This window comes from Hyla sarda, chromosome 1 (genome assembly GCF_029499605.1).
Source record: "Hyla sarda isolate aHylSar1 chromosome 1, aHylSar1.hap1, whole genome shotgun sequence".
NCBI lineage: Eukaryota > Metazoa > Chordata > Amphibia > Anura > Hylidae > Hyla > Hyla sarda.
The window spans coordinates 245,549,801-245,572,165 of NC_079189.1; the positions used below are offsets into that span (position 1 = coordinate 245,549,801).

The following is a 22,365-nucleotide window of genomic DNA, read 5'->3' on the forward strand; positions in this document are numbered from 1 at the left end:
TGTGTTAGAGCTTCCAATTGAAAAATTGTTACATACCTTAACACTGTTTCACACTTCTTATGGTGCTCCTGTGCTTAAAATGTCCATCTCATGTATCCACTGATGATGTGACCAATTTCCCTTCTTTATTGCTTGTGTATAAGATTATCTAGATTAGAGATGAGCGAAGTTACAGTGATTCGATTTGTCCCGAACCTCGCGGCTCGGCAGTTGCTGACTTTAGCCTGCATAAATGAGTTCAGCTTTCAGGTGCTCCGGTGGTCTGGAAAAGGTGGATACAGTCCTAGGAGAGAGTCACCAGCCCACCGGAGCACCTGAAAGCTGAACTCATTTATGCAGGCTAAAGTCAGCAACTGCCGAGCCGCGAGGTTCGTGGCAAATTGAATCACTGTAAATTCGCTCATCTCTAATCTAGATGGTAGTGAGCTACTAGGCACGAGTGGCCAACAGCACTGGGCAGAGTAGGTTGATGTTCCGAGAGGGAGCCAAGAGGCAACTGCAGGAAACTTAACAAGAATGTAGCAATATGTAAACAAATATTTTAAAAATTTCTATTGAATAATTGTAAATTTTTAGGAAATCTAATTTTTTTTAAATATTTTTGAGACAGCCCTTTACTGGACTGCAAGCTGTTAAACAGAGGGGCAAGCCTTTGTATAAGTTCAAGTAGAATGCTTTGTGACAATAGTTAAACAGAAAACAGATTTGGCGAAGAGTCATGGTGACAAGCAAATTAAGAAAGAGGATCATAAATGTAGGTTGGTAATCTTTTGTATAAATAACTTTTTTGTAAGACCATTTTCATCGGCCCCAATACCCTCATGCTAATAACTTGCACAATTAAGTAAACCCTTAACTTGAACCCTTTCAAACATGAGCAGTTGAACCCACTAACAACTAGTTTACTGCACCACATTTGACAACGGAACAAGCCCTAACACATAACTAGAGTATGGATTAATGGACTAAGAAATTGTATCAATACATGTGCCGAATTTTGGGGGTGGGGTGGTTGGCAGGACATCTACAACAGAGGGAGGCGTGGCTAATGTAAATTGCCATTGATTGGTTTAAAGTATTAACATTTCTCTCTCATAAGTAGATTTAAAGAGAAAATATGTAATAAAACAAACTCTAAAAGTAGGTCCTTTGTCAGTAAACTGTAAAATTAAAACAATAAAACATCTTGCGGATGCTAGCTACACATTGAAACTTTTCCTCTACAAGATATCTGCCACATGAAAGGTAAAACATAAAACGTGCACCCTCATTGAGAGATATATATAGTGTTAAAACCACAGGGAACAATGATAGCATATTTAAAAAAAAATAAAATAAAAATAAAAAACACAACAATGAAAACCTTTGCAAACATGTCTGGCAGTAGTTTACGTTTCATGGATGAAACTAAACAATGCCTAAAAAAAATAAAAGTATAAAAAAATAGCAACTCTGGCAGTAAATCAGCATACACCGGAAATATTGGTTACATTAGGTAACAGCCTGTGGATGTGGTACGAGGATCACCCTGTAGAATGACAAATATAACATAATTAATAAGAAACCACTTATCAGGTATTAATAACTATACTTGGTAATATCTATCCCAAAACATGTATGTTCACACGTGCATATTTTCTGCTGCATATCTGTTGAAGCGGATTTTGACCCATTGGTCAGTGGTCAGCAAAAACTGCCCATTGACCCATTGGTCAACAAAAATACGCAAATGTGGATGTACCCTTAGGGGGTAACTTACCAAAACCTGTAGAGGAATCAGACATGTCAGAAAACAACTTTTCAGTCCAGTCAGAAAACCAGATATGGGGCAAAAATGAGCCGACCGAAGTCACTGACTCCAGTCGGATCATTAAAATGAATGAGATGCGGGCCATGTTCGGCTGGGATACGGATGCGCCCGGTTTACACATTTCCCAGCCGGATCCGGTCTGTAGGGGAGATTTATCAAAACCTGTCCAGAGGAAAAGTTGCTGAGTTGCCCTTAACAACCAATCAGATTGCTTCTTTCATTTTTCAGAGGTCTTGTTAAAAATGAAAGAAGCGATTTGATTGGTTGCTATGGGCAACTCAGCAACTTTTCTTCTGGACAGGTTTTAATAAATCTCCCCCATTGTAACTACAAAACGTTATGAGACTACAGCCTAACAATGTCCCTCAAAACCTGGCCTCTAGCATAAGTCAACATTCCCTAGGTAACTCTTGCTCATGCCTCCACAGTGCTTACATGCAGAAAATTGAGGTGGTATGAAAACCCTATAATTGAAAAGTTTCTATTAACCCAAATAAGTTCTAAGGATACTGCTGGTAGAGCTTAATTTAAAGAAAAGTAAAAAATGGCTAACAAAAATACCCAGCTCTATGTACATTATTATTACATAGTACTGCACTTTGTATCCCATAAAACACATGTCCTTCCGAAGTCCGGCTTCAAAGGATGTTATACCTTCTATAGCTGAAGCAAGAGCAGTGTGCAGAGCTGGACACCGCAATATATCAGGGTTCAACTTCGGCCTTTCCTTGTTCTGCTCATTACAACGGACAAAACTATCTTTATACATGGTATGAAAGTATGTTGTATATAAAAAAACAAAAAAAAAAAACTATCAACCTTGTTTACCTGCTGGTGAAAGAGATCTTCCTCCCCAAAATCAGCTTCTTCATCCTCTCCGTCCTCTTCTACAGTGGACACGACAGTCTTTGTTACAGTTCTAACAGCTACTTCCTGATAAATTAGTATGAAAAGATGATTATAAGGAACACCACTAAAATAAAGGATATTCCAGCCCTAAGAAAAAGTGTGTCTGATCGCAGAGCTCCAACCTCTGGAAGCCCCTACTCTCCCCACGGAATGTAGCAGTGGGTCGGCACAAGCTCCATTCACTGTCTATAGAAGCGGCAGAAATGCACTCTGGTACTGCCGACACTTTCATGGACAACAAATGTAGCTCGGTTCAGTGATTTCAGGGCTTCAACCTAGAGATCATTCAGGGCCCAACCTCCGGGACACTTATCCTGTGGATAAGCTTTTTTTATTTTAGGGCTTGAAATAAAATTTTTTGCCAAAAATACTACCAGTTTTAGAATCACATTGAGCCACTTAATTGTGGCAGTAATGATTGCACAATATGCAAAAGGAGGCTGCAGTGCAGTAGGCAAGAGGGAAATGGCAGTAAAGTAACTCATTAAGGGTGCGTTCCCACCTGGCGTATACACAGCGTATTTCACACTGCTCAAAATTTGCAGCAGCAGCGGGAAATACACTGCGTATTCCTCGCTCACTATACACACTGGGCTTTCCTGCGGCAGCCCTATGTGTGCAAAGAGTTTTAGAGGTGGAGCCGCATGTCACAGTAACGCCGGCACACGGCTCCGCCTCCAAAACTCATTACACGCATAGAGCTGCTGCCGGAAAGCCCTGTGTGTATAGTGAGCGAGGAACATGCAGCGTATTTCCGTGCTGCTGCCGCAAATTTTGCGCAGCATGAAATATGCTGTGTATACGCCAGGTGGGAACGCACCCTAAAGCATGCATAACCAAGTGAATGAGATTGAGAGTGATCAAAGGCAGTTTATGCAACACTGAAAAATGTAGCGTTTATTGGCGTTAAGCATAGGAGTTTACATTTTACTAAAGTATTCCAAGTTAAATAAGCTTATTTCCAGGATAGGGGATAAGTGACAGATTGCAGGGGAGGTCCAGCAGCTGCTACCCACCATGATCTCCAGAATGGGGCCTTGACTGCTTTGTTTTGAACTTACACACGGGTGCCGCAGCTCCATTCACTGCCTATGGAGCTGCAGAAGAAAGCAGAGCGCTGTACTCTTTGGCTGCTCGATAGACAAATGGGGGTGGTGGTGTGCATATGCTAGGCATCACTCTGTTGTACACAGCAATTGGGATCCCATTTTGGAAATCACAGAGGTTAGACACCCCTAATCCCCCTGGAAATTTGGAACCTTTGGGACCTATTGTTCTACCAGTATTTTGGTGCTATAGGCGATACATAAATGTTTTTATGCAGTTTAAACGGCTGCTTAATAATTAAACAATTTTCATTATGAACTGACCTCCTCTTCACTGTTCACCAGGGAGATTTTGATACTGCTGTCTGTTCCCCAAGCACTCTGATTTTTCCAGATCAAAACAGAAGGCGGGCTATGGGCGACCCCAGCATCAGCACTGTATATCTGAGACAAAATTAGTTATTTTAGTTTCTTTTTTACAGCATTCAAAGTATAAAACTCCATTTCATCTAAATAAATAATTTTTTCTACTGATAACTGTTGTCTGTGGGCTAAGTCTTCTCTCTCTTTTTTGGTGTCAAAATGTAGTTTCACTCATCTTTAGGCAGTAACGGGAAAGGAAAAGGGCTCTCTAAATCTTACACATGGAACCTTTTTTCCCCTTTACAAAAAGGGGGTCAGGGATGGCAAATTTTATCACCCTTGTCAATCATACTGTTTTATAGATAGGCACTGCCATATAAAAAGGTTTTGTATCTATGTTTTACATCTTGACAAAACATTAACCTTTCTAATCTACCCTATTTATCGGGGTATAACGCGCACCCTTATTTTCCCAAGGAAATTTGGGTTCCATGTCCCTTCCGATCCCTGGCTTTCATATTTACCTGTCGGCGCACTCCTGCAGGTAAATATGAAAGCCAGGGATGGGAAGGAACATGAGAACCGAGCAGCGGGAGTCTGGCCCCGTAGAAGCCGCTGCAGTTACATGATTTATAAATCATTGAACCACAGTGGCTTCTGCGGGGCCAGAAAGTTTATCGGCGTATAACAAGCAGATAGACTTTTAGCTTAAAAAAATGCATATTCTATGCTGAAGTAAATACGGTACTTCATAAGAAAATGTTATTTCCTTTTTATAGAAATCATGACTTTTGCACTCCGCTGCCCTCTCTCCTGTCTGACAGGACTCCGCTGCCCTCTCTCCTGTCTGACAGGACTCCTCCGCCCTCCCGTCTGACAGGACTCCTCCGCCCTCCCTCCTGTCCGACAGGACTCCTCCGCCCTCCCTCCTGTCCGACAGGACTCCTCCGCCCTCCCTCCTGTCCGACAGGACTCCTCCGCCCTCCCTCCTGTCTGACAGGACTCCTCCGCCCTCCCTCCTGTCTGACAGGACTCCTCCGCCCTCCCTCCTGTCTGACAGGACTCCTCCGCCCTCCCTCTTGTCTGACAGGACTCCTCCACGCTCCCTCCTGTCCGACAGGACAGGAGAGAGAACAGTGCTATCAGACACAGGAGTGCTAGCCCACTCTCACTAACAGGACTTTGTCCATTCCTGTGCTTCAGCAAAGCCATGATTTTTATAAACCATGATTTTTATAAAAATGGAAATACAATTCATAAGAAAATGTTATTAGAAAAGGTTAACGTTTTGACAAGATGTACAACATATTAAGTTTTCGTATCTGACAGTGTCCATTTTACATCTATTTAAGGCCTCTTTGACCATAAACTTCTTTGCAATACTTAGCGATTAATATGTACATGTTGACAGACTCATGAATTTTGACAACTTGGATTTTTTAATTATAAGGACATTTTGTGCCTCTCCGCTGAATTTTAGGCACAAAAAAATATTTATACACCACAAAAAAGCGGCGATCATAATAAAGTCCTGGTTGGGGTTTATTTTATATTAATAAAATAATGAATTGTCAAATAAACTCACAGCTGTTTCCATGCAGTGATACAAAGACTGCTCACCTTAACAGACTGGCCTGCTTTTAGCACATATTTTGGTGTGAATTTATATACCATTTCATCTTCGTCTCCAACACTCAACTTAAGTCTCCAGCTGCCTAGAGATCGATCCTGAAAAAAAATAAATAAAAAAAAATAAAAGTTGAAATATTTATTCATGTTAATACAGCCTTTGTTCACATACTAACTAGCTTAATTCTTAAAAAAGTTTTTCCTCATGGCCTTTTAATAGCCACAATTCTTGAGCGTTTATTTTTGTGGGAGCAACTGTATCAAGCATTGACACCTTTCATTTTTCTATATAATATGGAGCGGGAAAAAAAATTTGGTTTCTTTACATTTTACTTTTTTAGTTTTTTCTTCAACTGACTACTTAAATGGGCACTGCCTGATTAAAAAACTTAAAAGGATTAGTGCAGTGAAATATAACTCCTAAGGATAGGGGATAAGTTAGTTATAGATCGCAGAGGGTCTGACCGCTGGGGCCCTCGGGATCTCCTGAATGGGGCCTCGGTAGTCTGCCGGAAGCGGCCGTTTTCGACCCCCGACGAAAGCAGTGGCAGACACGCCCCCTCCACGTATCTCTATGGGATACATGGAGGGGTCGTGTCGGCCTCCGATCCGTGCGGGGGTCGACACGCCCCCTTCTAGCAGACTGCCGGAGCCTTGTTCAGGCAATCTATAACTTATCCTTTGGAAAGGTGATAACATATTTTACTAGACAACTCCTTTAATATGTTATATATCTTGGCAAAACATTAACTATTCTAATATACTTAATTATTATATATTTTTTTCCTTTTTATAGAAATAATGGCTTATAGAAACCACTAGGGGTCCACAAACCATCCACACTATAATCCTGTCCGCCTACATCATCACCTTTGTGAAGGTGGGACGAGCACTCCTCTGTGCTTACTCCTGTCCTATCAGACAGCAGCATGAAAACAAAGGAGGGAGCATTCATAGCAGCCTGCAGTGATTGGATGAAGGGACTCGGCCCTACACAGCAGACTGAAGGAGGAGGACCAGTCTTGCAGAGTGAGGGCACACCTCCTCCAAAGAACAGAATGACAAACCAACTGAGCAACAGAAAAAAAAAGGTATTTGAGAGGAATATAGCTGCTAAAAATTATAAACACACACATTCAAGATTAGGTACTGAGTAACAACCCTGTTCTGACGGCTTTTTTTTTTTCTTTACTACCTATGGAGCTGGGTTAGGCTTTTTTTTCCAAACCAATTTGGTATAGATCAGACTTTGAACAATGTTTATTAATTTTTTTCTGGTATGTGATCAAAAAACAGCAATTCACTGAACGGAAGGTTATATTTTAATAATTAGGCCAGTTCCACATGCAAATGATACCGTTTATTTTTTGTTTTCCCCATAAAAAAAAAAAATGGGGATGAGGTTTTTATTATGGGTGTGGTTTAAAGATTTCTAATAATTCTATTTCTCCATTTGATCAGTGCAGTGCTATTGCCACAAAGCCTGAACCACCCATGATGACCAAATGCTGTTTTAATGTTGCTGTCAGCTTTGAGATTGATCTGTGCTGGCTATTAACAGTGGCTCAGCTAGTAAGTCCTCTCCATGCACCCTTAACAGAGCCATGATAGAGTCAATGAGGCAATCAGGCCATATGGCCTGCCTCTATGGAACAGAGAATGAATTACACAACCTTTCAACCATTTCAATGTGTAGCATGTAATACTATAAAACAACCTGCAGGCAACATTGTCTTTAGATATTTACAGAAGGAAGAACAATATAAGGGACATGAATACAGCTTAAATCCGAACTTTAAATAATCACCTCATCAGAATTATTTTTTAGATGAATAAACTTTCCATCCTGGTCAATCTCCTCTACAGTGATGCTGCCGGTTGCAGTAGACTGCTGTGACATATGAAACTTGCTACTACTGCTTCGTTCAACAGCACTGCTTGAACCATGTGGCAGTTTAACCCAGCTAGCAGAAGACTGAATATTGCTGGCTTCCTCATTTTCTCCAGCTTCTATGCGCTTTCTTTTGTTGCGAGACTGGCGGGTGGTAGCGGAGCTGCTACTTGAAGTGGCTCGAGATACTGTTACACGAGATTGTGGGCTTGGTGATAATTTTAACCTTTAAAGAGTTAAGTATTTAAGAAAAGTTATTCTCTGATGAATTAGAAATTTTCTTCACATCACAAATGCACAGAAAAAATAGAACCGTAATAAAGCATCATTTTCGTGACCCTATAATCTTGAGCTATTCACAGACATGTCAATTTGCAGGATTATTTCCATCTTATAAGGGATGGCATATTTCTAGGTAATGCCATCACTTACTATGAATAAATCACACTTCCTACTAAATCAGGGCAGTGTACCTTGCACATGCTTGTGATATGCAGTCAAATTATCAGATGGGACTACACCTTTACCTGGCTGAAAGATGGACAATTTTCAATATTCTTGTGGGGATATGAGAGAAATACAAATACATTTGTATTAACCCCTTAACCTCCTGAGCGGTAATCCCGAGCGTGACTCGGGGTTAATTTTCCCAGCCAGGATCGGTAACCCCGAGTCACGCTCGGGGTAGAATTACAGAGTTCCCGGCCGGGCTGCACGATATATCGCAAAAGCAATGCGATATAGCGATGCGGCCCCCGGGAAAACATGCGATTATCTGCTCTGGTCTGCTCCCGTTGCGGGGGCCGGCCAGAGCAGGTAAAGAAAAATACTAAAAAAAAGTCAGTGTTTCCCTACCAGGGGGCCTCCAGCTGTTGCAAAACTACAACTCTCAGCATGCCCAAAAACACTGAGCTAAGTGTAAAAGAAAGAAGTAGTAAAATAAAAAAAACTTTTGCTCACCTAGTCCCGGTCCCTGCAGATGCTGTTCCCCTCCGTGCAGCCCGGGGTGTCCTCTCTTCACTATTCATCTTCTAGGACCTTTCACTTTTCAGCCAATCACAGGCCGCAGTGGTGTAAAGCCTGTGATTGGCTGAAGGGGAAGGGGCTTGTTCTGCAGCAAATACACTAGGTTTGAAATCTGCCCGGCAAACCTAGTGTATTTGCTGCAGGACAAGGTGACAAGGGGGGGGGGGGGATGAATGTGACAGGGGGGGGGGGGGGGAATGTGACAGGGGGGGGGGGGGAATGTAACATGAAGGGGGAGAATGTGACAGGGGGGAGGGGAATGTAACATGAAGGGGGAGAATGTGACAAGGGGGGGGGAAATGTGACATGAAGGGGGGAAATGTGACAGGGGGGGAAATGTGACAGGGAGGGGAGGGGAATGTGACAAGGAGGGGGGAATGTGACAGGGAGGGGAGGGGAATGTAACATGAAGGGGGGAATGTGACAAGGGGGAAGAATGTGACAAGGAGGGGAATGTGACAAGGAGGGGAATGTGACAAGGAGGGGAATGTGACAAGGAGGGGAATGACAAGGAGGGGGGAGAATGTGACAAGGAGGGGAATGACAAGGAGGGGGGAGAATGTGACAAGGAGGGGGGAGAATGTGACAAGGAGGGGGGGAGAATGTGACAAGGAGGGGGGGAGAATGTGACAAGGAGGGGGGGAGAATGTGACAAGGAGGGGGGGAGAATGTGACAAGGAGGGGGGGAGAATGTGACAAGGAGGGGGGGAGAATGTGACAAGGAGGGGGGGGAGAATGTGACAAGGAGGGGGGGAGAATGTGACAAGGAGGGGGGGAGAATGTGACAAGGAGGGGGGAGAATGTGACAAGGAGGGGGGAGAATGTTTCGGGGGATGTGACAAGGGAGAGGGGGAATGTGACAAGGGAGGGGGAATGTGACGGGGGAGATGTGAAATGGACGAAGGGAGATGTGAAATTCAGTTATAAAAATTGTACTGCTTTTGGTACAAATTTCCAGACAGAATCATACCGCCAGGGAGGTTAAGGACGCACGGTTTTTCCGTTTTTGCATTTTCATTTTTTCCTCATCACCTTCTAAAAATCATAACTCTTTCAATTTTGCACATAAAATTCCATATGATGGCTTAGTCATTTTACCAAAAAAATCCACGGCAAAACAGAAAAAAAATAATCATTTTGCGACAAAATTGAAGAAAAAATTTCATTTTGTAACTTTTGGGGGCTTCAGTTTCGATGCAGTGCATTTTCAGTAAAAATGACACCTTATCTTTATTCTGTAGGTCCATACGGTTAAAATTATACCCTACTTATATAGATTGGATATTGTTGTACTTTCGGAGAAAAATCATAACTACATGCAGGAAAATTTATATGTTAAAAATTCTCATCTTCTAACCCCTATAACTTATTTTTGCGCGTACGGGCCAGTATGAGGACTCGTTTTTTGCGCCGTGTTGTGAAGTTTTCATCTGTACCATTTTTGTATTAATCAGACTTTTTGATCGCTTTTTATTCATTTTTTCATTATATAAAGAGTGACCAAAAATACGCTATTTTTGAATTTCTTTGCGCGTACGCCATTGAACGTGTGGTTTAATTAACCATATATTTTTATAGTTCAGACATTTCCGCATGCGGCGATACCACGTTTATTTTTATAGGTTTTTTTTCGAATCAGGACTCCTACTGTAGGGGTGTCCCTAACGGCACCCGCTCCGCCCCCCTATTGTGGAGGATGAGAGCTTGTGCTGGGAGTACCTGAGTGGGGGCCCCTGGAGCGGAGACAGCGGCAGAAGGCAGGATCCGACAGAGCAGCAGCAGGGGGTAAGGCTGGCCTCCTGATGTTTCTTAGCAACAACTCCCAGCATGCACAAAAGGGCATGCTGGGAGTGGTTATTAAACAGCAGTAGGCACTACTACAACTCCCAACATGCCGTTTGATAGTTTGTGCATACTGGGGGTTGTAGTTATGCAATTGCTGGACGCACACTTTTTCCATAGAAAAAAATGTGCCTCCAGCTGTTGCATAACTACAACCCCCAGCATGCACAAACTACCAAATGGCATTCTGGGAGTTGCATAACTACAAGTCCCAGCATGCCCTTTGGCTGTAAATGCATGCTGAGTGTTGCAGTTTCGCAACAGTTGAAGGCACACTGGTTGCAAAATATTGAGCTTGTTACCCAACTCAGTGTTTTGCAACCAGTGTGCCTCCAGCTGTTGCAAACTACAACTCCCAATATGCACTGATAGACCGTAGATACTGGGAGTTGTACTGAGTTAAACTGTGTTTTGCAACCAATGTGCCTCCAGCTGTTGCATAACTACAACTCCCAGCATGTATGGTCAGTGCATGCTGGGAGTTGTAGTTTTGCAACAGCTGGAGGTTGCAGCTACAGGGTACATTCACACGGGTAGGGGTTTACAGCAAGTTTTCTGCTGCAAGTATGAAATGCAGCAAATTTTCCACCACAGCTCTAACTCCCAGCGAGAAACTCACTGTAAACCCCGGCCCATGTGAATGTACCCTAAGAAAACAATAACAACGCGTTCGCGGTGATAGGACTCAGGACCCCCGGACAGGCAGGGGGAGAGAAGCGGGCGGCGGCGGGCTATGGCACCGCAAAAGCCGCTGCAGTTCATTGATTTAAAGCGCCCGCTTTAAATCAATGATCTGCAGCGGTGTCGCGGGGGGATAAATAGCCAATAACTTATACCGGAATATCGGTATTAGTTATCGGCCCTAACCTGCACCGATTATCGGTATCAGCCCTAAAAAACAGATATCAGTCGATCCCTAGTATGCACCTGGTAAAACTTTGTAAACGTGTACAAGGACAACCAGGTGGCCGCCTTACAGATTTGCAAGACCGAAGCCCTGTTGCGGCAAGCCCAGGAAGCCCAGACAGAACAAGTGAAATAAGCCGAGACCCGGAAAGGAGGAGACTTCCCTTTGCAGCGGTAAGCTTCCAAGATGGCAGAACCGACCCACCGCAAAATGGACGCCTTTGAAGCAAGAAGTCCCTTACGACGACCCTCCGTAACCACAAAGAAAGTCACACTGGCAAAAAGAAGAAGTGACCGAAAAGGTAAATCCCAACAGCCCATATGATATCAAGACCATGAAGTAAATGTTCCCTGGGATGGGACGGAGCTGGACAAAAGGATGGAAAGGATGATATCATCATTCAGGTGAAAGGAGGAGACCATCTTAGGCAAGAAGAACGGGACCGGACGGAAAACAACTTTGTCCTGGTGTAAAACCAAGAAGAGGGAATGACAGGAGACAGCCGCCAGCTCAGAAACTCCTCTAATGGAAGTGACCGCAATGAGGCCCCCTTCCAAGAAAAGATACAACGGCAGGAGAGAGCTGCCAATTCAGACACCCTCCGGATGGAGGTGATAGCAACAAGAAATGCCCCTTTCCAAGAAAGGAGGCGTAGAGACACCTCTCTAAGGGGCTCAAAAGGTGCACCCTGGAGGGCACTCAGAACCAAATTCAAGTCCCAAGGGGGAGAGGGTGACCGATAAGGAGGAACAGCATGCATCACTCCTTGACGGAAAGTCCGGACATGAGAATTAGAAACCAGGGGCCGCTGGAAAAGAACAGTAAGGGCCGAAACCTGACCTTTAAAGAGAACTGAGAGACAACCCTAGTTCAAACCCCGACTGCAAAAAGGAAAGAAGATGGGGAACCGAGAAGGTTACCGGGGAGAAGTCTTGAGCTTCACACCAACGAAAATAAGACCGCCAAGTACTGTCTTGCAGAGGAGGGCTTACGAGCCTTGAGCATGGTGTGAATGACTTGGGAAGAGAACACGCAGGCCCTCAAAACCACGGTCTCAACCGCCACGCCGTCAAATGCAGCGACTGTAAATTGGGGTGGCAAAGAGGACCCTGAGGGAGCAGGTCCGGACGGAGCGGAAGGCACAGTGGAGTGTCGTCCAGGAGCCTGACTACGTCGGCGTACCAAGACCTTCAGGGCCAATCTGGAGCTACCAGAATGGCGGGGATGTCCTCTGCCTTGAGCTTCTTCAGCACCCTGGGAAGGAGCAGAAGAGAAGGGAACAGATAGGGTTGGGCAAACCCTGCCCAAGGAATCACTAGGGCGTCCACGACCAGAGCCTGAGGGTCCCGGGACTTGGACACAAAAGTAAGGATCTTCCGATTGTGCCGGGACGCGAAGAGGTCCATGTCCGGAATGCCCCAGAGGTCGCAGAGTTGTGTGAAGACCTCTGGATGTAGAGACCACTCACCGGGGTCGGGTGAGGACCGACAGAGGAAGTCCGCTTCCCAGTTGAGCACACCCGGAATGTGAATTGCCGAAATGGCCGGAACCTTGCTCTCCACCCAGGTGAGAATCTTGGTCACCTCGGCCATGGCTGCCGAGCTGCGAGTGCCGCCCTGTCGGCCGTGGCGTTGTCCGACTGAACGCGGACAGGACGGGACTGAAGACTGGACTTCCAATAAAGAAGACAAAGAAGAATCGCCCGTAATTCTAATATGTTTATTGGAAGAAGGGTCTCCTGGGGAGACCAGAGTCCCTGAACCGTCCAGTCCCTGAACACACTGCCCCAGCCCGACAGGCTGGCATCCGTTGTAACAACCTGCCAGTGAAGGGGAAGAAATGACTGCCCTTGGAGAAGAAGGGGGGAGCGGAGCCACCAGAGCTGAGACTGACTGACCCTGCGAGGGTGAACAATCTGACAATCGAGGGACAGAGACCTGTTCCATCGGGAAAGAATCGCCAGTTGAAGGGGGCGGTAATGAAACTGGGCAAAGGGTACGGCCTCCATAGTTGCCACCATCCAACCCAGGACTTCCATACAAGTGCGGATGGAGACTGATACCCAGGATCGAAGGGAGCGGACCCCCGACCGGAGCGCCAGACGTTTGTCCGGTGGAAGACAAATCCAGGCAGAGGCTGTGTCCCAGGAATTGAAGTCCCAGGAAGGTTAGAGACTTGGTAGGGCGGAGGACTGACTTGTCCTGGTTGACCAGCCACCCGAAGCGAGTCAGAGTGTGGAGAGTGACGTCCAGATTCTCTAGAGTCTGGGCTCTGGTTGGTGCCTTGATGAGAAGGTCGCCCAGATAGGTTATCACCGAGATTCCCCTCGACCGTAACAGGCCCATCACTGGCGCAAGGAACTTTGTAAAGAACCGAGGAGCCGTGGCTAGACCGAAGGGGAGAGCTACGAATTGAAAGAGCCCCTCCGGAACCGCAAAGCGGAGGTACCGATGATGGCCTGGGAATATTGGCACATGGAGGTAGGCATCCTTGATGTCCACTGATGAAAGGAATTCCCCTTGTTCCAGGGACGCCACCACCGAATGGAGAGATTCCATTCGGAAGTATCGGATGAGAAGGTGATTGTTGAGATGCTTGAGGTCCAAAATTGGACGCACAGAACTGTCCTTCTTGGGAACCACAAAAAGATTTGAATAGAAACCCCGAAACCCCCCGAAATTGCTTCGCCAGAGGAGGAGACCGGGGGGCCCGGGAGCGAAAAAAGCGATCCCTCGGAAGGGAGGCAAATTCGATCCGGTAACCGTTGGACCCCACATCCCTGACCCAAGAGTCCTGAATGCGAGAGGTCCAAATGTCTCGAAAAAACAAGAGACGACCTCCCACCCGAGAAGAAACCGCGGGTGGGGGCCTCACTTCATGCAGAAGTGGGCTTGCGGTTACCTGATTTGGGCGCAAAGCGGCCGGACGGGTTGGAGTCCGACTTCCAAGACAGGCGTATGCCGGAACGAGGGAGCCTTCCTGTCCCACGAGGGCACCTGCCCGGACTCTTTGCTCGAGCCAGAGGTTCGTAAGGACCGAAAGGAAAAGGGCTTCCTTTGGGAAGTAGAGCGAGCCTTATTTTGAGGTAACAAGGAACTCTTACCTCCCGTTGCCTCAGAGATAATTTCATCAAGGCGTTTGCCAAAAAGACGGCCGCCCGTAAAGGGAAGCTCAGTGAGAGACCTTTTGGAAGCGGCATCCGCATTCCAAGCTTTAAGCCACATAGAGCGGCGGAGAGCCGCTAGGTGACCCACAGCAAAAGCAGAACAGGCTGCCTGCATGAAAGCTGTGCACAGGAAGTCCCCAGCTTTAGAGCATTGGAGAGCCAGAGCAGATAGCTCCTCCGCAGGGGATCCCGATAAAGATATCCTGATGGAGCTTTTGGCACCACTCCGCCAGGCCCTTGGACACCCATGTCGAGGTGAAGATGTGAAGAGAAAAGCCAGCTGCTTCAGTGGCAAACTTCGCTAAGGATTGTACCTTCTTATCCGTGGGATCCTTGAAGGCAGCGGCATATGCCAGAGGCAGTGTAGTCGCCTTAGAGATCCGGGAAATTGGTGGATCCACTGAGGGGAAACCACCTTAGTGACAAGGTCCTTGTCAAATGGATAACGTGCTTGAATTGTCTTCATTCCCGGAAACCTCTTGTCTGGATGTTTCGATGCGGTTTCCAGAATGTCGTCAAAGTCAGCGTGAGAGCTGAACCTTTGAAGTGCTGGCTTAGCACAATGAAAGGATACTCCTGGATTGACATCCGAAGATCCTGGGTCCTCTAAGTGAAAGGTGTCTCTTAGGGCTGTCACCAAAGAGTTCACCATTGCAATTGAGTCCGGGCGGTCCTCTGAGTCAGATGCTGGCTCGGAAGCCTCGTCCACCAGGGGAATGAGCATGATTAGAGCCAGCCCTGGAGGGGGGCGACCCTGACCGAGTACACGGCTCTGGCGTGGCAGAGCGGCGACTCCTAGAACTTCCTCTAGAGGAACAACGTTTGTGCCCAGATGACCAAGGGGGGGGGGGGGGGGGGGACCAACGAGGGGAACGCTCAAGTCTATCTGAAGACTCAATAGAAGAGTCAGACGAGGCACCCCTAGGACGCTTGTGAGAGCGTGAAGTATGTGGAGACGAGGAACGGGCCCTTCCAGAGGTCCTGCGCAGAGAAGACCCCCTTCAAGGCGGACACCACTTCCTGGGAGGCCTCAGCCACCGAACGGGAGACTTGGGTCAAGTCAGCCATATACTGGGACAGGGAAGAAACCCAGGCTGGTGGAGCGGCTGAACCCACTGGGACCGAAGGGACATCAGGGGGTACCAGTGGGTCTGGGGGAGCAGGCAGGGCAAGTGGGCTCAGTAGAGCCAGACATCTTGGTATTACAGAGATAGTAAGTCACGGAAGTGCCACGTTTTTGTTTAGAGGAAGGAACAGCTCTGGATACGGACATAATATGGAAAGAAAAAAGGAGATAGGAACTTTCTCACCCTAGTCTGTGTCCCCTGTCAGCTGCAGTGAGGAGAACTCGCTCTGAGCAGCTAGAAAGAGTGAACAGGCCAGCCAATAGGAAGAGAGGGGCGTGCCTGAAGCAAGGCACTCACTGAGTGACCCCTTCTAACTGAAAATCGCGCCCATGGCGCTGATTGGAGGCTGCTTCGCGCCTCTGAGAGCTCCTAGCCCTGTGAGAGGAGCTATAGACGGCCTTAGAGAACTGTCATGACGCCTGCTCCTTGTCCCGAGCGCACCTGACGGCCGTTTATGCGGCCGGGGGTAGAGAGTGGGCGGACAAAGTGCCGGCAGAGACTGCCGGTGAAAGAGAAAGTAAGCCGGCGCTGGAGCGCCCGGCATTGCCGCGGCTATCAGCCGCATATAAGGCACTGCCGACAAAAAATTAAACCGGCGCTGAGAGCATCCGGCCCGATAAAGCACACAAGCACACACCCCCACACAAGTGTAGTGCCCCATAAAAAATGCCCCCTCAGAATAAAGTACAGCCCTTGCATAGGCTAGCCCATAAAGTGTAGGTGGGCCAAAAAACAGGGGGTCTCCAGAGGTTGCGAGTTCGTACCTATGGAGAAAAAAAAAGGGGGGAAAGTACTTACCTCAGTCAGAAGAACTTACCTAATGGAGTCTTCAGTGAAGTCTTCAGTCAGCTTTAGTTACCTGCATCACGCCTGGCTGCTATGCGCGAGTGAGGCGAGAAGGTAAATAGGGGGACCCGGACCCATGAGGTACCACCCAAGCGCTGACCGTTGGCGAGGGGGGGGGGGGGGTTAACAGCGCATATACGCAATGTCTGTGCCCCCTCATTCACAATGGGGAAACGGGGAACTGCAGTCCCTGAGTCCCCGCCTGAAAACAGAAAAGAAAAGGAATAAAAAAAAAACTAACACGTCCCTAACTAGGAAAAAAAAAACTGAAGACCTGGTCTGGAGCAGTCCAGATCATGTCCACCTCCTTCTGACACTAAGCTTAAACTGATTGGCTCAGAGCCTGAAGGTGGGTATATCCTGCTGGGAGGAGCCAACTGTTTTTGTTGCCATAGTGTCACATCTCCTAGAGACAGCAGCATACACCCACGGTCTGTGTCCCCCAATGGAGCCGATAGAGAAAAATCGCCCCTATTGAGGGACTGGCGAGTCATGGGAGGAAGAATAATCCTGCGATCGAGGGATAGCAGAGATTTTATAACAAGACAAAACGCTCCTATTATGCTTTTTAAACCTCTTTTACTTACTCAGCAGCAAAAGAAATACATATATAAGATGATATGTATGATAAAAAACTTTAAACGTAAGGTATAGCGTAGCCAAACATGCTACCTTTCACATTAGCCAATAGTAACACAGGATACATAATAAAGGTGACAGTTTGTATAATATCTTCCTCTTCTTTTGCTGCTCAGCAGAGTGAATAGATGAGTGTCCCTTATATATATATATATATTGATTTAATTGATATATATAATTAATTATTGTTTCTATTTTAATTTATACTGTGTATTCACCCCTATACATATTCGTTTATCATATTCCTTGTTGACACTATTATTTTAATTTTCTTTGCCCCCCTTTTTGTTATGCTTATGTGTCTTATACTTATATTAGATGTATAATTCTGTGTATATATATATATTGACTATCCCCTTTGATATTATTAGACTTATTTAATTTAATAATATTCACTTTATTGCAGGCATATCTTCTTTTTCACATTCCATTGTGTTTTACACTGATTTCTCCCTACTATCGCATGATTTCTTATTCTTTATCCCTTAATTCGTCTCCGATTATGTTCTGACTACTTACCTTGTCCTCCGACCTCAGCTTTTGTCCATCGTTACTTCATAATCTTCACGGAACTCCGACATCTTCTTTCTTCTTTCTTGCTGCGTCACCGCCGCCATCTTGTGCACTGGATCTCGGCTCTCGCGAGATCTCGGCAGAGTGGTCATCACCTGCCGTGGGCGGGAACCTGTCTCTCAGACGGTTCCTGTCAGTCACTCAGAGAACATCCTCCCGTTCAGCCTCCTCCATTTTAGCTACTATTATACTATTTGTTACTTTACATCTAATATTTTAACAAATAATTCGTTACCTCAGCCTCTGCTACCACCTTGTGGCCAGCTTTAGGTACTCTTGTAAAGAATTTATTCAGATTTTCTCCTCATAGAAAATCTGTTTATATATTTCTATCCCTTATTATTTATCTGCAATAATTTAATATGGAAATGTCAGACAAATCCAGGGCTGTCCCAAGAGAAAATCGCCCTCAACCTACAATTACTGACAATTCCAACCTGGATAATATTCAGGCATTAGTGGATTCCTCAGTGGCACGCTCTGTCCACTCAGCCTTGCAATCCGCTGTTACGGTGTTACAAGATAGTGTATCTAGATCAATTTCTATGGCTTTAGCTCATCCCACTACATCTAATCCAAAGACTCCCTCAGACCTATACTGGTCCCCTGAGACCTCTGTTTCTAAATTGGCTAAGGGATTTAATATCCATAAAAAAGCTAAGGCCAAGAGACATCATATCTCTAGCGACGGCATCCCTTCTAAAAAACATCTAAAAAAGGGTCGCCTAGAGGATGTCCTTATTGATGCTCCTACTACTAGCCACATGACCTGTGTCCCTGAGACACATATTATACCCTCAGCCCGTGAGGAAGAACATAAATTAAGGGCTCAAAAATCCGCAAAGCGGCAAAAACCAGACTCTTTCATTGAAATTGAGTCAGATGGTTCTTCTGATCCTCAGGATGATCTCTCTGAGGAAAGTGAATATCTTTCACAAGAGAGTGGAGAAATTATTGAAGACCCTGTCTTACAGGAAGATTTTGCTCCATCCGAACAGGATGCAGCTTATTTTGATCCATCCCTGATCCGTCATCCCCGGTCAGGTGAATGGTTACCTAACTCACTAATAGCACAATTCATGACAGCCAGAATCAATAAAGCACTTGATAAGTCTACTAGAAATAAAATGAAAGCTGAGTGCCCTCGCCCCACTCTTCCCCATTGTTCTTCTGTAACACCTGAAATTGACCCAATTCTAAACAAGTTTTTAATGAAAACGGGCAAAAACCCGAAAAAAGGAATTGACAGGAGTTTTAAATCCTGCCAAGACAAACTCCTTGATCTTTTAGGCCCATTGTCAAAAATTTTGGACTTAGTTGAGGAGTCTGCTTCTACTTCTAAGCCTATTAACATTGAAGTCCTCCGGGGCTGGGCTCAACGAGCTGTATGTTTCCTTGGAAACGCTAATACGGCGCTCACTACAGAACGCAAAAGAGCGATTCTTATGAAGATTGACCCCCAACTCTCAAATTTAGCCTCTAATGAACCCTCTAATCCCACTGAAGGGATGTTATTTGGGGATGATTTCATTCAACAGATGGGGAAGTATGTTGGCATGTTCTCCTCAATTACCAAAGCTCAATCTTCCCTAAAAAAGGTATTCTCGAATAGAGTTTTTACCAGGGCCGGAAAAGGCAGGAGCCGATTTTCCGGCCGTTACATCCCGGCTAGACAGCAGAGAGGCTCCTTTCAACAATACCAACCCCCCCAACCCTTCTACCCCACTCAACCCCCGAACCCCACTCCATTTTTTCCCTATAGAGCCAGAACCTGGCGCCCCAGAAGTCAACGTGGAATCCCAAGAGCAAGACCTTCTTCAGGTAAGCCTTCCGTTTTCTTTCCACAACATTCCATTGGGCGGAAGGATCATGCATTTTTTGAACAATTGGAATACGATTACATCAGACTCCTGGATCCTGAATACAGTTTCAGGCTTCCACATAGACTTTGTATCCCCTCCTATTCAATACAACCCACCTCATCCAATCCAATTTTCAAAATCAGATCAACTTCTGATAGATACAGAGGTAAAAGACCTTATTACCAAGGCAGCTGTTATACCCGTCCAACAAACTCATTCGAGTTTTCTCAGCAACCTATTTCTAGTGAACAAAAAGGACGGAGGTCACAGACCTGTAATCAATTTACGACTACTCAACAATTTCGTTGTGTACAGACATTTCAAAATGGAAGGTATACACCTCCTAAGAGACTTATTACTAAAAAACGATTGGTTAATAAAAATCGATCTGAAAGATGCTTATCTGACTATCCCAATTCATCCTTCATCCCAACCATTTCTTCAATTTCCATGGAACAATCAAATATGGCAATTCACTTGCCTTCCATTCGGCCTATCCTCGGCCCCATGGTGCTTCACAAAACTTCTGAAACCGGTTGTAGCACTTTTAAGAAGTCGAGGGGTACGCCTCATAATTTACCTCGACGACATACTTATCATGGCACAATCTCTATCCCTTCTTCTCACACACAGAGACTGGACTTTATCTCTCCTGTCCAATTTGGGTTTTCTGATAAATTTCAAAAAATCTATATTAACTCCGTCCCAAGAATTGGAGTTTCTGGGCTTCTTAATAAACACTCAGTCAACTACTCTGAGTCTACCACCCAAGAAACTAAAAACTATCCGGAAAGAAATTCGCCAAATTCTCCGGAAAGATCTTATCTCTCTGAGATCCATTGCTCGAATAGTGGGTCTTCTATCAGCTTCAATTCAGGCTATCTTTCCAGCCCCTCTTCACTATCGAGCTCTTCAACGATTGAAGATCCAACATTTGAGGGATGGCCTGGGATACTCGGACGAGATTCGTTTATCCCAGGACGCCAAGGAAGAACTTCTTTGGTGGCTCTCCCATATCCAAACTTGGAATGGAAAAACCATTTTTCATCCAAACCCGGATATTATAATAGAATCGGACGCAAGTCTCTCAGGTTGGGGAGCTCGCTGCGGCTCCCTCTCTACTGGAGGGAAATGGTCTCCTTCCGAATCCCAATTACACATCAACTGCTTAGAACTTTTAGCTGGGTCCTTCGCTGTAAAGAGTTTTGTCAAGAATTTATCCCACTGCTGTGTCTTACTTCGCATGGACAATATATCTGCAGTCCAATATATAAATCATTTGGGCGGAACGAATTCCAAGTCCCTTGCCGATATTGCCAAAGATTTTTGGCATTTTTGTCTAGACAGGCATATCACTTTGAAAGCAGAATACCTTCCAGGAATTTCCAACTCCATTGCGGATTGGAACTCTCGCTTTCTCACGGATTTCAGCGACTGGAAACTTCATCTTTCCGTATTCCAGACAATAGATCAATTATGGGGCCCCCTCCAACTAGACATGTTCGCTTCTCGACTGAATCGTCAAATTCCTCAATTTTTCAGTTGGAGACCAGACCCGGATGCTCTAGGATCAGACGCATTCCTACAATTTTGGCCTCCAGAAACTCTCTATGCATTTCCTCCCTTCAACCTAATTCCAAGACTTCTTCTTCAAGTCTCAATTCGGAAATCTACTATGGTCACAATTCTTCCCTGGTGGCCAACTCAATCATGGTTCCCTCAACTTCTTCCACTATTAATAGATTACCCACGAATCCTTCCATCCCTTCCGGACCTACTGTTGGACCCTCTTGGCAACTCTCATCCTCTAATTCTCTCGGACCAATTAACCCTAATTGCTTGTCTGATTTCAGGCAGTCTAGATCACTCTCGCCATTTTCTCTCACAACTAGAGAACTCTTATCAGACGCTTGGGCTCCAGGCACCAAATCTGCTTACAGATCAGCCTGGAAAATTTGGCTTCATTGGTGCTCTCAATGGGACTTGGATCCCTTACAAACATCTATTTCCAACATCTTAAATTTCCTTTCCGCTTCCTTTGATTCCGGCAAAGCCTACAGGACCATAAATGTATACAGATCCGCCATCTCTGCTAAACATTCTCTCATTGACTCTATCCCTGTTGGTAAACATCCTCTTGTTTGCAGACTTTTAAAGGGTATCCGTTTTCGTCGCCCTCCTTTACCAAGATATAACTCTACTTGGGATGTTAATCTTGTATTAAATCTGTTTACTTCTTGGGAAGACAATGACCTTCTCTCTCTTAAGTTACTTTCCTTTAAACTTACAGTTCTTTTGTGCCTCATTTCTATCAAACGCATCTCTGATGTTAGAGCCCTTGATGTCTCTAGAAGACAATATTCTCCAGATGGGGTCATATTTACCGTTTATCGTCGTACCAAGACCAACTTACAGTCGGTATTTTATCCGTTTTTTCCTCATCACCCTAAACTCTGTGTGGTTCGTTGTTTACGTTCTTATGAATCTAAGACGGAATCTTTACGTTCTGCCTATTCCTCTCAGTTACTGATATCCTATTGTAAACCTCACAATGCTGTTTCTTCCACGACCTTAGCTCGTTGGGTTAAACTTACCATGACCATGGCAGGTATTGACACTTCAACATTCACGGCCCATTCTACTAGAGGTGCATCTTCCACAAAAATGTTTCAATCTGGTGCTTCCCTCTCTGATATAATCAAAGCTGCCAATTGGTCTTCGGACTCTAC

The 22,365-nt window shown here is 45.4% G+C and overlaps 1 protein-coding gene across 1 annotated transcript in view; it reads right to left on the reverse strand.

The window, feature by feature from the left end:
• Positions 1-332: 332 nt before the first annotated feature.
• LMNB2 (lamin B2) overlaps positions 333-22,365 on the reverse strand; it is a 92,091-nt gene continuing 70,058 nt past the window's right edge. The window contains exons 8-12 of the mRNA XM_056569909.1: positions 7,565-7,874; positions 5,749-5,856; positions 4,090-4,209; positions 2,639-2,743; positions 333-1,528 (exon numbers count right to left, since the gene is read on the reverse strand). Of these exons, the coding sequence (XP_056425884.1) occupies positions 1,487-1,528; positions 2,639-2,743; positions 4,090-4,209; positions 5,749-5,856; positions 7,565-7,874 (685 nt within the window). The 3' untranslated portion in view covers positions 333-1,486. The remainder of the gene's footprint in view (positions 1,529-2,638; positions 2,744-4,089; positions 4,210-5,748; positions 5,857-7,564; positions 7,875-22,365) is intronic.